At 43.6% G+C, this 12,575-nt stretch overlaps 1 protein-coding gene across 1 annotated transcript in view; it reads left to right on the top strand.

The window, feature by feature from the left end:
- The window catches only part of T265_11288 (hypothetical protein), a gene marked incomplete at both ends in the record, with an annotated part of 80,405 nt that overhangs the window by 37,548 nt on the left and 30,282 nt on the right, over positions 1-12,575 (top strand). The window contains one exon of the mRNA XM_009177904.1: positions 6,204-6,645. Within this exon, the coding sequence (XP_009176168.1) occupies positions 6,204-6,645 (442 nt within the window). The remainder of the gene's footprint in view (positions 1-6,203; positions 6,646-12,575) is intronic.

Below are 12,575 nucleotides of genomic sequence, written 5' to 3'. Positions count from 1 at the left end.
TATCTGACAAAGAAGCGTTTTGCGGTCATCCAGAGAGCAGATGTTTTAGACAGGCTGTCTCATCCAGAACTCACTCGGAGTTCTGTGGCTTTTTTAAACGCATGTCAGAAAACCATTATGGACACCCTAAATAGTGATGATAAACAAGTATTTTTATCGGCTGTGGGGAAGCGGATAACGACGATAAGGACGGAGTAACGTTTGAAGAAGCAAGCAGAGCAATTCGGATTTTGAAACGCTTTGAAATTAAACATAATTTACTATCTGAATAACTGACAAAGTGAACCGCCGAATTTTTTCGCATTTTCGGAATTTATGTCAGCTGGAAGAAGCTGAACAATGCACGAAGGTGCATGATGCTTTTGATGCATAAGTGAGTGTACAGGACGCATATTTACCCTCATGCTTTCAGCACTTAGCTGGTCCGCCCATTGCGTTCACCATGTTTACGGGAGAGAGGATGTTCGTTGGTACAGTTTATTCTTCCACATTTCGTCATCCTCCTTAATGAATAAAAGTACTTCATGATATTCGTTCGTTCGCCAGCCACAACAACGGACTCACTGTAACAATGGGTAATATAAATCTTAAAATTGTAAACCCAGCCTTGTCTAAAGAATGCTTCTAGGTAACCATGATGAGAGAAGTTTGATGCAAAACTACTGTGAACATTTACAGGCACCAGTCAATCCGAGTGCCTAGTGCGTTCTTTTGATGGTTTGCAGCAGCACTTATCCCGGGATCACACAACTGTGCTTCTGACCGATTCCTACCAGACTTAGCCACCTCATGCTTTCAGCTGAACTATGATGACACTGGGTAGGCTGCTGTGTCGGGCGTCAACGTATCCTATTCGTGTCAATGATATCTTAACTGCTACTAAGCATATGGAATATTTGTTATATTTATGAAATGTAGCTTGTCTATGTATTGTGTGATACATTTAAGTATGACCGCTTGCACCAGACAGGATGAATGATCAGGGAATTTCTGTAGTAACGATGGCAGTGTGTGGAGATTTGGCAATCTTATAATTGTGATTTCGTCCTGTGAGTGAAGCTAGTCTATTCCACACAAAAAAACTGAGCAGCATTGTGCAGCCGTTTCATCCCTATCGGGAATGGTCAGTAGTCCGCATCTCACTTAAATCCAGAGGGTTTCGAACCTGCGACCCAGTTAGTAGTGTGCACACTCGACGGTTCGGCCACGAGCGGCTGATGAGCAGTGATTAACCCTCAATTAGACAGGGTATGTCGCCACTCATCCTTCAACCAAGAAAACCACATCGCTTGATCACGCAGTGACTAGGTCCTCGAGTGATGAATTCTTTGAGCTACTATTGTTTATTTCTAAAGCACACGATCACAAACATAAAATGCAGATCCAAGTGAAAGAAGTGGAAGGCTGTACAGGGGAATATTAGAGGAAAGCGTCCAATTTGAAAGCGTGCCATTAACAGTGGTTAATCATAAGCCAAATCCTACGATAGATATGCTGATCAGTTTGTCAGATTTTTGCAGTCTGTCTATTGACAGCTTGGTTTAGTCGATCAAATGGCCTAACAGTGATCAATCTTTTTGGTAGCATTTCGCACGTTTCAAAAACTTGTTTTAGAGGACTAGGGATAGGATGAGAAGGCTAGACAATTCCAAACTAATCTCACCCTGATCTGAATTAGTTCAACTCATAGGTTATACAGCTAGTCATTCGCTACATGATAGCATCCGTTCCATACTGAGATGCAAGGCTCTCCGAGGCTGACACCCCTTTTCAGGATTTTCCTATCAGTTCGGTCCAATGGAGCTTTAAGGTGGCCAATTAAGATCTTAATACCCTGAACAGAGTAATACTTGGATCAACGTGAGCACACTTTAGCTTGCGTTAACAACGTGGAGGCAGAAGGAAATGTTCTAGGGCGAGCGATGTGCATCACTGATAGATTTTGACTGCCAACTAAGTTAGGGGAATTAGGCACATTTGGCTCAGTGTATGTACTGGATGGCTACTGTCCCAGACCATTCATTATGATGCATTATTATTATGCAGCCAATTGGGGTGGAGTATGAGGCAATATCGTCCAAGTTATGCCAGTCTTATACTAAAAACAGAGCAATGTACTGTATATGTTGGATAGTGTTTGATTTCAGTGGTCTCCTACGGTTAGTTTTTTACTGCCGAGCCTTACACTCTTGCAAACCTCGTCTTGTTTTGCCTATGTGATGTTACATAGCACGGAGGCTTTTGCGTGGAATGGTGTGCACGTCAGTCGTCTGTCTATTTACTACGAACAACTATTGGGTAAAATGTTTACTTGAGTTAATTAATTCTAGGAGGCCATGCAGCTTTGTAAACAATGAGAACTTGGGGAATTCAAAATTTTTAAATTCCGTGTTCGCCCACCCAAAGTTGATGCATGGTCAATGAGAGTCTAGCCTCAACAGTACTTAGTGGAACGTGCTTTGACAAAGTTGGGTTTGTATAGGGAACTGTGACAAATGCACACTGATATTTTAAGGTAAGGTTTGTATAGAAAGTCATAGACCCCTGTCTGATCAAGCAAAATTTTACTACATATAGAAAATCTGCGACTTTTTAAGGTATGACATATGACTAACTCGGATGTGAGATTTGGTAGGCTAGACAATGGGTTCTCGAAGCATCATTTTTATGGGGCAGTACATCAGTCTTAACAGCTTTGTGCCCCTAAAACAAAAAAGGGCCGTCGTCCACTGTTTGTGTGGGAGAGCAGCATGAACCCAAACTATTATGAAATATCTTAAAGGAAAATGACGCCTGAGAATTTCTATCTCAAGTATTGTGCAAAGCCAGAGTCTCAGGTTGTCACAGTAGTGGTGAAGCCCATCAGCCTACCACTCAAGAGCGGCTTGCGGACAAACTGGGTCAACCGTGTACACTACAAAGCCATCAGCAGAGCATGCCCTACGGCCACGCGGTTACGTTTTAACGTAAAAGACCGATTGCTCATCCGTGCCGAAAACGCGCTGGTGTATTCCTTCCCATGCAGCCGTGCTATAGAGTACATCGGACCTACGATACGATACTTACGATATTGCATATATGCCGTCCAGTCTTACTATAAACACTAAGACATTGATGATAGGCAGTGCAATCGATCAGCACCTGACGGCACGCCATAACGAAAACCCCACTGAACCTTTCTAGGTGCATTTGAGAAAGCAGTCACATAAAACCAGAACGACTCTACCTAGCATTATTTCTTTGGCCGACACCATTGCCTGCAGAGTGCGTGACTCTATCCTGTGCCAATTTGTCCACACACTAGGTCACCTGGCCGAGCACGTTCGCAAGCTCATCCAGGCATACCGGCCATTGTCACTCTCACCTGGTCTCCATCCTGTTTGTGACCTTGACCCAATTGTTTAATCCAGCGCGTTACTCCACAATATTTCGGCTCTTTCTTTTACTTGTTATATGCCTCTATATCTCAACGTTCTAGCCTCTGTAGTTGTGTGAACTAACGCGCAATTATTGCAATATTATGTTTCTCAAACCTTCTGTGTTCCATGACTAAGTGGGAATTTTGGTTCATAATTTACCCAAATAACACGTATACGCAAAAAAAAAACACTTGAATGAAAATGTGGGCATCGAAAGGATGGCAGGTGTTTAGAAACTGTTTCAGTATTTTGTTCGTCAACAGAAACGCTGTTCCCCGGTACACTGCTCAGTTTCCTTATAATCAGAACGCTTTAACTTATCTGTATCACAATGGTCACGTGCTTAAGGAATTCGTTGGCTGTTATTGATTCATGAAGACCACCTGCGTTGATGATTGATTTAATGGCATGTGGACACACAAACCACAATCACAGTTCCTTAGTCTAAGCGTCACGCCCATCTACACTGTGGATGCTTCGTGAGTACTGTGGTAGACCTAGGTTATATAAATATTGGACGCCTTTGGCCAAATGTCCTTGAATGGCTAGTATCGGACCTGCCACCTGCATCCACTACCTGAATGTTAATGCGATCAATCAATGAAAACGAACTCAGGTCTGTAACAAGGACTGAGCGAATTGGACTAAAATAAGCATCGTTTTCCATACGTGATTTTAGATTCTACCTTCCACGGACTATTTCACCGAAGTTAGTTCCTGATGGATCCATATAGAACTGTAAGGTACTTGTTTTGTCTCTGTTTACCGGGAACCTATCAGGCGGTGTTGTGATGACCCAGAGTTACCGTCGATGACGATAATACAAATAAATTTCGGCGGTTCATTCTTCTGAGGCTTCATTTGGTATCACCCTATCAAAGAGCCTGTATCTTGCAATAAAAGACTGTCCGATGGAAGTCAGTGATAGTTTTCGAAAAAATTTATCCCGGGTTGGAATTCACAGTTTTTGTACATTTGTTGATCAGTTAGAACATGGAAAGGATAGGTGATACCTTCGATACAAAGACGCCTCGTTCAGCTGTAGCACGCTTTCGGTGCTTAGCTGTCGTGCTAACGGAAGGAGGCACAAGGGCAGGGATACTGTCAGTTTAACCAAACCTAGATAGGAGCAGTCGAGATGCTGAGCTTGGATTTGGATCACGGATCTTTCGGTCCTTAAGCTGTTGCCATATCCACTGAGTTATCTCGAGAGTGAACACCACTAGTATTTGGTTTGGCTTTGTCTATCGTTGTTTCCAATACTTGGTGTGTATCGTTCTGAGATCACTGATTATGGAAACAAGAGCTTCAATGTAAGCTTGTTGGCAGACGGGTTTCTGGGTCCATATGTTTGTTGAAGAGAATTGTGTTGGTCAAAACCTTGGCACTGTGTCGCAAGCATTTTGAAAACCTAAATAACCCACACATTGAATCTATTATGTTTACATCAAAAAAATACCGTAACTCCATACACAAGTGCCTGGCATCCAGTTGTTTCCAATGGTGTTGGTATCTCGTAAACTCTTCTATCTCCACAATACCAATATGGTGTATGTACAGCTCGGTGGAGAGAATTGACTAGTGACTGGAAAACCTTTCGCAGTACACCAGACTGAATTGCTTTGAGGCGACCTTCTCTAAGAGAACGATGAGGCAGATACAAGAGGCGCTGAATTACTACCGTCCATGAGCATGCCTATTGTTTTCACTCTTAAGTCAACAAGGAAGATTTGGGAAAGTGGCCTTTGAATCTTGGTCTGATCCGGTACAACCGCTAGGTATCATCATGCATGGCATAACATGTGTGCTTAACACTGATGCTCGCCCCCAGTCGAAGAATCTGGTGTTTGTTCAAGTTTCCCGTCTAAACCTTGGAGATCCAAATAGGATCCACAAACATTCATGGCTCCTCAGTTCTTGGTGATCGTTAAATAGCTCGAATGCCTACCCACTAACCCCACGAATCGATCAGGAATACTTGTCGTGTTCGTGACATGCGAAGACCCTTTATTGCGGGATGATGCGTGTCATGTCATGTTTTCGTATGGTCCATGTGGAATTTCCTGAGAAACTGACTCTCGGATCACCGCAAGGACCTCTTTAGCACGTGTGCAATATCTGTCACCTCATGCGTAACATCGAAGCGCTTTTGAATTTATGGTTATTAATAGTGAGACCGTTACTTGACTTACCTCTTCAAAAATTGGTTGCTTCAAACGATGTTTTCCGTTTGGTGAAGAGTGTTTGAGGAGGCGTGAAACTGCTCGATTAAATGTTTTGTAGGAGTTCCAAAAAACAGGTCATTTCCTTCCTGTTTTGAGAGATGTACTCACAAATTATAGTTATCGAATGGTCGTTTGATCATTTCTGTTTGCAAACCTAATGTTTCAGTGTGTCAAGACAGCACACCAGTTACTCGCGGATTGTTTAATTTTGGGGCCACGTGTTCCACTATGGGGCTGTATGACAGGCGATAGGCTACTAGAACCGTCAAAAAATAACCAGCGCCCGCTCCGACCTAATTTGATTCTTCGTTTCGACGTTTCTGTGTGTGTTGCAGCCACGGGAGAGTGCTGACAATTTGTCATTTGGAACCAATCGTCTCGCTTAAATGTTCCAACCGAAAGATCATAATTAAGCCTTTTTGCGTATGTCGCTCAAAATTGCTTGATCTAGTTGATCCATTTGCCATTCGGGTTGGTCCTGGTGCTATTACCTCTGACTATTCATTTCAACCTTTCGCGTAATATCTACAACTTCGTTTTTTCCAAATTCTCTGATCAGAGACGAAATTTCTCGCCAGAAGCGTGATCATATGATCCAAAAATCACATCTGCCCAGTGACGGTGGACCAGTAAATGGTGAATCCCACGTCTCTCTATCCACCGATTCTGATTCGGATGTTGAAAAAACAACATCCACTTCAAGTTCTTCCAGTGAAATACATTCTTCACCCGGTCGAGTTACGGATACCAACTTCTCAAGTGTCGACAATATCACTCAAGCGCTTTCAGGCCATCCCAGTCCGACTCCGACCCGTCCACCACCTCCAATCCCTTCTATCCGACATTACCTCTCTTCAAGCTCCCTTGAACCAAAGGAGTCTCTCTCAATTCCCGTTGACGCCAAATTGCAATCTTCCAACTCCAATAATCGGGTGGATGATTACTTGCAACCTGGCACGGATTCCCATGTCGATCAGTCACTGCCCTATGATTCCGCGAAAGTACGTGAAAAACTGAGGCTTATCGTTGTGCTTGTTCTTTTCTGGGTTGCTTAGAATCCGACCTCAACTTACTACCTGAAATACTGATTTTGAGGTCATGAAACAAAGGTTGAGTTGATGACCGTAAACGTCCCTGATTTAGCCTCATGTTTAGGCGCGTTTCCTGCCAAGAGGTCCCTGCAATTTCAGTTAGAGTGATTTTAAATAACAGTAATAACAATAATAATAATAATAATAACAATAATAGTCGTTCAGCTGTAATACCCTCACGGTTCCCAGCTACCGTGCCACCCGAAGGCCCCGCGAGGGCTGAGATACTGCCAGGTTGCCCAAGCCTAGACAGGAGCAGTCGATATGCAGAGGTCGGGTTCGAACTACAGACCCTTCGGTCAGTAAACCTGCGCGTTTGATTGTTGGTCTGTTCGCCGAGCTTGGCAGTTGGATTGCAAACGTTTCATCACTAATCGAGGTGACATCGTCAGTGCAGGATTGAGTGGGACCTGCGCTTTAAACACTCAGCCATCTCAGGGTCTTTAGTTCCCAATCTTTGAGGTGACCGAAGAGTCCTTAGATTTCTCGGCATAAATCTAAGGGTGACCCAATTCGAAATTAGGATAGCGGAATGGGTACCTACCTCTTAGCGTCTCATGCCAGAAGCTGTGCAAACTTGGGAATATTTCAACTCCAATCAGGCTCACCTCTGCGTTTTTTGTCGAAATTTGTCAAGACGTGTAATTCAAAGCTGAAAAGCAGAATGCTGCCTCTTGCAATATCGTGCCCTTGAGCTCTGACAGTCTTGAGTCTGGACGTTCGGTCTGTTGCTGAAATGAGCCGGGTAGGACTGAGTTCATCAACTGTATGTCTGTCACAGCTAGGCGATACATACGTGCGTTCCTGAGGGATAGAATGCACTGGAGACAACCTGGCAGCATGAGACTCTGATGACAACGTTAAAGACATTAATAGCAATCATCCAGCTGTTTCACGTTTTCGACTCATGGTTACCATGCAGCCCGAACGAAGCGCAAAAGCTGAGATACTGTCAGGTTGTCCAAGCCTAAAGATCAGCAATCGAGAACTCGGGATTGGGTTCGAATCACTGACTGTGCAGTCGGTAGCCCCCGTCTCAACCAGTGAGCTATCTGGAGCCTGACCCTGAGGATGCTCAATTTTGAATATAGCACTAAGGCTTTGTTAACTCAGTTTTGCGTTGTCAAAGCATCTAGATTCTTAAGCTCAGCCTGTACCACTGCCCGAAGGTTCATTCAACAATGGGAACATAGAGTGATTTAGGTAACTGCGTATTGTGTCTGATGTATACTTTGCTATGACTTCAATCCCACGATATCATAAGATATAACTCAGTAACCACGATTGGAACCGTTGTGAGAAACCGTCTTTTAGCCAGTCAACTGAAAGTGGAATCGAGGTTCGATTATCCAGTAATCGATGCTTTGTTGCAGTCGATATTTCAAACACAAGTTGACCAACGTCATATGCCGTCGAGCCAGTCAGATAATGTGCCATTCAAGAACATACATACAAAGAGTGACGAGCGATGCTGTTCGTAATCTGATGGGAATCCATGGCTGTACCTTAACAAGCAGATTTTCCTGGAGTGAAACGAGATTTTTTGGATAGATTCCGGGAGTAGATCATTTGGCTTTTGTGCATCCTAACCTATCGTAGCTTAAGGGAAACCACTTGCCATATCAAACAGCAAAAAACGGTCCTTTTTACGAAATACTACTTCCGAAATTGCTAAAATTCTCCTGTCCCTTTTGAGGAGAGGTTTAGCATTGTGCCTGCCAATCGCGCGACTGTACAGTCCCTCCTTTTAGAAAGAGATATCTACTCAGGAAGAGCATATGAGAAGCACTATATTGTCACAGCCGGAAGAAGAAACCGTCTCAGAAAGCTGAGGTGCGTTTATGATAGTACCCATTCTCAAAAGGGTGATCGCTGTGAGTGCGGTTGCCACAAAGATGTCTTTCTGGTTCCTGTTGTAACAAGGCCTCCGGAGTTACTGATTCTTTGTCAACTCGTGGTGACCAGTGAACAACCAGCGAGACATTCATCGGGTAGAGACTACATCGACGACATGTTTGCACTCCGGCGGGGTAATCTTGGTGTTCGTTGACTTCGGGAATCACTTCGATCCTGTCAGTCCTCCAAGCCATTTGTATTCTACAGGATATGCCTTAGAAACTCGCGAACATGATCTGGTTTTACATTAAAATACTTCTGGACGTGTGAGATCGTACGGGGACCTCCCCATAATCCCCCATACGAAAAGTGCTGTCTATCAAAAACGACCAATTTCAGTTTCTGTTCAGCCTGGTTTGAGGACCTTTAAAAAAGCGGAGTTCTGATAGTTGATTGTTGACAGAAAGCATCGTCACCAATAGATAAACTGATCACCACTACACCCTCCTTCGATGTGCAATGTTATGTGTGCGTCGGAGGGCACCCTGTCAAGGTTCAAGGAAATTTACCAGAAATTGTGGAGGGTTTGCGCCATTTTGGTATCAATGAGGTATAGCATTAAGTCTCAAGGTACTTGGCTGCAGTACAGATTATACCAGGCTACAATACGGCCTACTTAGTTGTATGATACATGCCTTTGCCAATGGATGTGTTCAGCAACCGATCCCTCGGAATCATTGCTGGTGTTTGATAACTCAGCGAATTCGTAAGGAATTGAGTAAAAAAACAGGTGTCTTCTTAAATATCTGGTACTTCAGCCACTATTAGCTCGCCCATGTGATTCGCATGCCTAGTGGTCTTCTACCGGCGCTTATTTTCCTATATGCCAGCTTGTGAATGGCAAACACTACGATGTGGATAAAGTCGCTTGGATGGAGATTGCGAAAAGTTTCAGCACTACTGGCGGACCCTTCCTTTAGGATGAAGTAGCTGTGAGCCCGGAGTTTTTCTAGACTCTGCAAGATATACCGGCTCGCCGATGCCGTTTGCTTTCTTGCTGATAGCCGCTACCCAGATTCCTCGAGTGGACGTTTTTGAGATGCAGGTACTTCGGAATGATTGTGGTTGACTTGAATCAGGTCCCTTCGCTGTCCACTCTTTTTTCAACTTAGTGGTTTAAACGTAGGAGAATGGCCTTTTGGTGGTTCACAATGTAAACTCAGCAACTACGCTGACGTTGTCGCTCTCGATGGTAATAATGATCATTGTCACTGCTGTCAAGACCATATTAAGACCAACTGCTCTGCTGACTGACTGATTTGCCGATCAATAGCTGTCCAAACTTCAATGTGATACTTAGATTGCACCTTCTCTGATCGAAAAAAGTTCTTATTTATATCGTGGCAGACCTACGTTTCTTCCAGATTTGTCACACTGGCTTATGTTCTTTCTTTGTGTTATGGATGTGGTAAATGTACTCGGTATTTTAACCACTTCTCATGTCATACAATTGCAAAGGTTAAGAGAGCAGTATTTAAAGTATTTGAATGAGTATGGTGTTAATGGACAGCAAATCGAGTGAGATGACATTGGCTACCTATCAAAGAACCATTAGTTCAGGTCGCCAATAGGATGACTTGAGCTAGTCAGCTCGGGGGGTGTTGTAGTTGTGTGTTCAGTACACGATGCATGTGTGGGGCGAGGTGAGTTGGACCATGGTAAGTACAACACACGAACAAAGCGTTTTTGCCGACAAAGGATCGGGTCGCGATGTCGTATGGCGATAGCTTCAGCCACTGCAATTGTGCGCTGCTGTACTGATCTGGGTTGGTTAGCCGGCGCCTTGTAAACAACGCGGAAACTTTGGCTGGGTATCACGTTGTGTGCAGTGTCAGCTAAATGTTGTACTACGGAGCTGGTTATCGTCCTCCTGGTTCCAGAAGCTAGCCAGGGTGGATTGTGTTCCTTCATTCTTTGGCTGAGTTGCCTAGTCGTGCGTCCGATGTATTCCGCTGCACAGCAGCAAGAGAATGAGTAAACTAACGTATTTTGGGCGTGGACAGGCACTCTATCCTTGAGATTAAAGGGGCACAAACGATTGCTGGTGAACCAGGTTCGGAGTTTTGCGGCCGTGAAAACTTTTTTCAGACTGGTGGAAAGTCTTCTGTTCAGTAGATCGGCTGATATATCTCCCTTAAACGGGAGGCTAATGTAAACTGGTTTCCTTCCAGCTGTCGCTGTGATGGTGTTTGCTTCCTCAAATGCTTTGTAATAAAATTGTCGGGGAATCCATTGCCTCTCAGGACGTTGGTGAGAGTTCGAAATTCTTGTTCCAGCGCATCGTCAGATCATATTTTCTTCGCTCTGTCAGTTAGGCTATGGATCAGGTTCCGTTTCTGTCAGATCATACTTCGCTCTGTCAGTTAGGCTATGGATCAGGTTCCGTTTCTGCTTTAGTGACACGAAGCTGCTAAAGTTATTGTATTGACTGACCGAAGTTGGTTTTCCGTACACCGATCGTTTCAGTGTACCATCGTGACACTTTTCAAGGACAACATCTAGGACGTGAAAGAAGTTGTCGGTTTCTCCCTCCGAGGTGAATTGATTGGCAGCGTGGGCTTTACTGAACTCTTGTTGGAGTGACTCCAATTCGTCTTTGTTGTTAATAAGGGCGAAGACGTCGTCAACATATCGGCAGTAGTGCTGTATATTCTCAGTGTTAGCCTTTAAGGGACCTTTTTGGAGTTTACTCATGAAAATGTCGGCTGGCATTGGGCCCAGCGGTGAGCTTATGTCAACGTCGTCAATTTGACGGTAGAGCATGCCATTGAACAGTAGTTGCACATTCAATGTGCGTCGCAGGAGGAGTTCATGCAGCTCGTTGACTGGAATAGGTGGCTGAAAATTATTTGCTTCTATGTAGTTGCATAGGTGGTTAGTGGTTTGTATGACTTTAAAAGACCTTCCCGAAAACATGTTCATCAAACCATCTGTGTCCTTATTATAGATGGGAATTTTCGGAAAATATATTATTTTACCAGATATATATATGTATATATAAGCAGTTTCTACGATAAAAAGGCATTTCTAGCCGGTTATAGTGTAAACAACTGGGTTTTTTAGCCATCAGTGTGAGATTTCCTTGAACCTTTGGTGATTTTGCTCTGAAACGGTTCTGCTTGATCCGCTGTTTTGCTTTTGGGGTAACTGCAGCGAACCTCGTCACAGATATGAGAAACGCAAATGAACGTTTTGCGGACTTATGGAAATTTAAACCTGATTTAGGTGCAAACTAATTGCTAATTACTAAATGTTAGAAAACAATAATTACGTGTTCAAAGGGATGGAGTTGAGGATGGCTAACATTGTGAACAAAACGGCCACTCGTAGTCAGAAGGTCCCAGTGATTGAATTGCATAAAGTACTCTTGTGCCTTAAGAAAAAAGTAATGATAAGTCACTGTCGTTTTATTTGTTGAATTTTTTGAAATATTGCGTCAGTGTTTTCTTACATAACGCAATATTTACCCGCAAAACCTTCTCCCATGAGATTTTGTCACTTCCTGACAGAGAAGTGTAAACGCTACCACTCACGCAACACATTAGCTTCCGCTGACAAAAATTAAAGTTGTGAATACATAAAGACTGAGTCATGTTATGTATAGGTTTATCGACAACCAAACTCAACGGCGACATGTCAGATGAATAAGAGAACCTTGCTCATAGCGCTGATCACAGAATGAATGAAAACCGTATTCATATCAAAGCTGAATGGAAACCTAACGTAGAATACCTATCGAAAAGAACCCACCGGTCAATGCTAACACGGTCAGGAGTTGAAGCACCATAGTTCGCATTTTGACGACAATCTTGAAAGCAGAAATCAAAACACTGTGGGTTTTGTTGATTTTTATCACGGATTCTGACCAATCAGGAGGTAACTCTACACTCTGGCGTGAGTGGTCCTTAGCCAAGCTAACTTCCGCTGTTAAAATCGGACTGAAC

The sequence above is a fragment of the Opisthorchis viverrini genome (genome assembly GCF_000715545.1).
Source record: "Opisthorchis viverrini unplaced genomic scaffold opera_v5_468, whole genome shotgun sequence".
Lineage (NCBI taxonomy): Eukaryota > Metazoa > Platyhelminthes > Trematoda > Opisthorchiida > Opisthorchiidae > Opisthorchis > Opisthorchis viverrini.
This window is presented reverse-complemented; position numbering and strand designations above follow the sequence as displayed.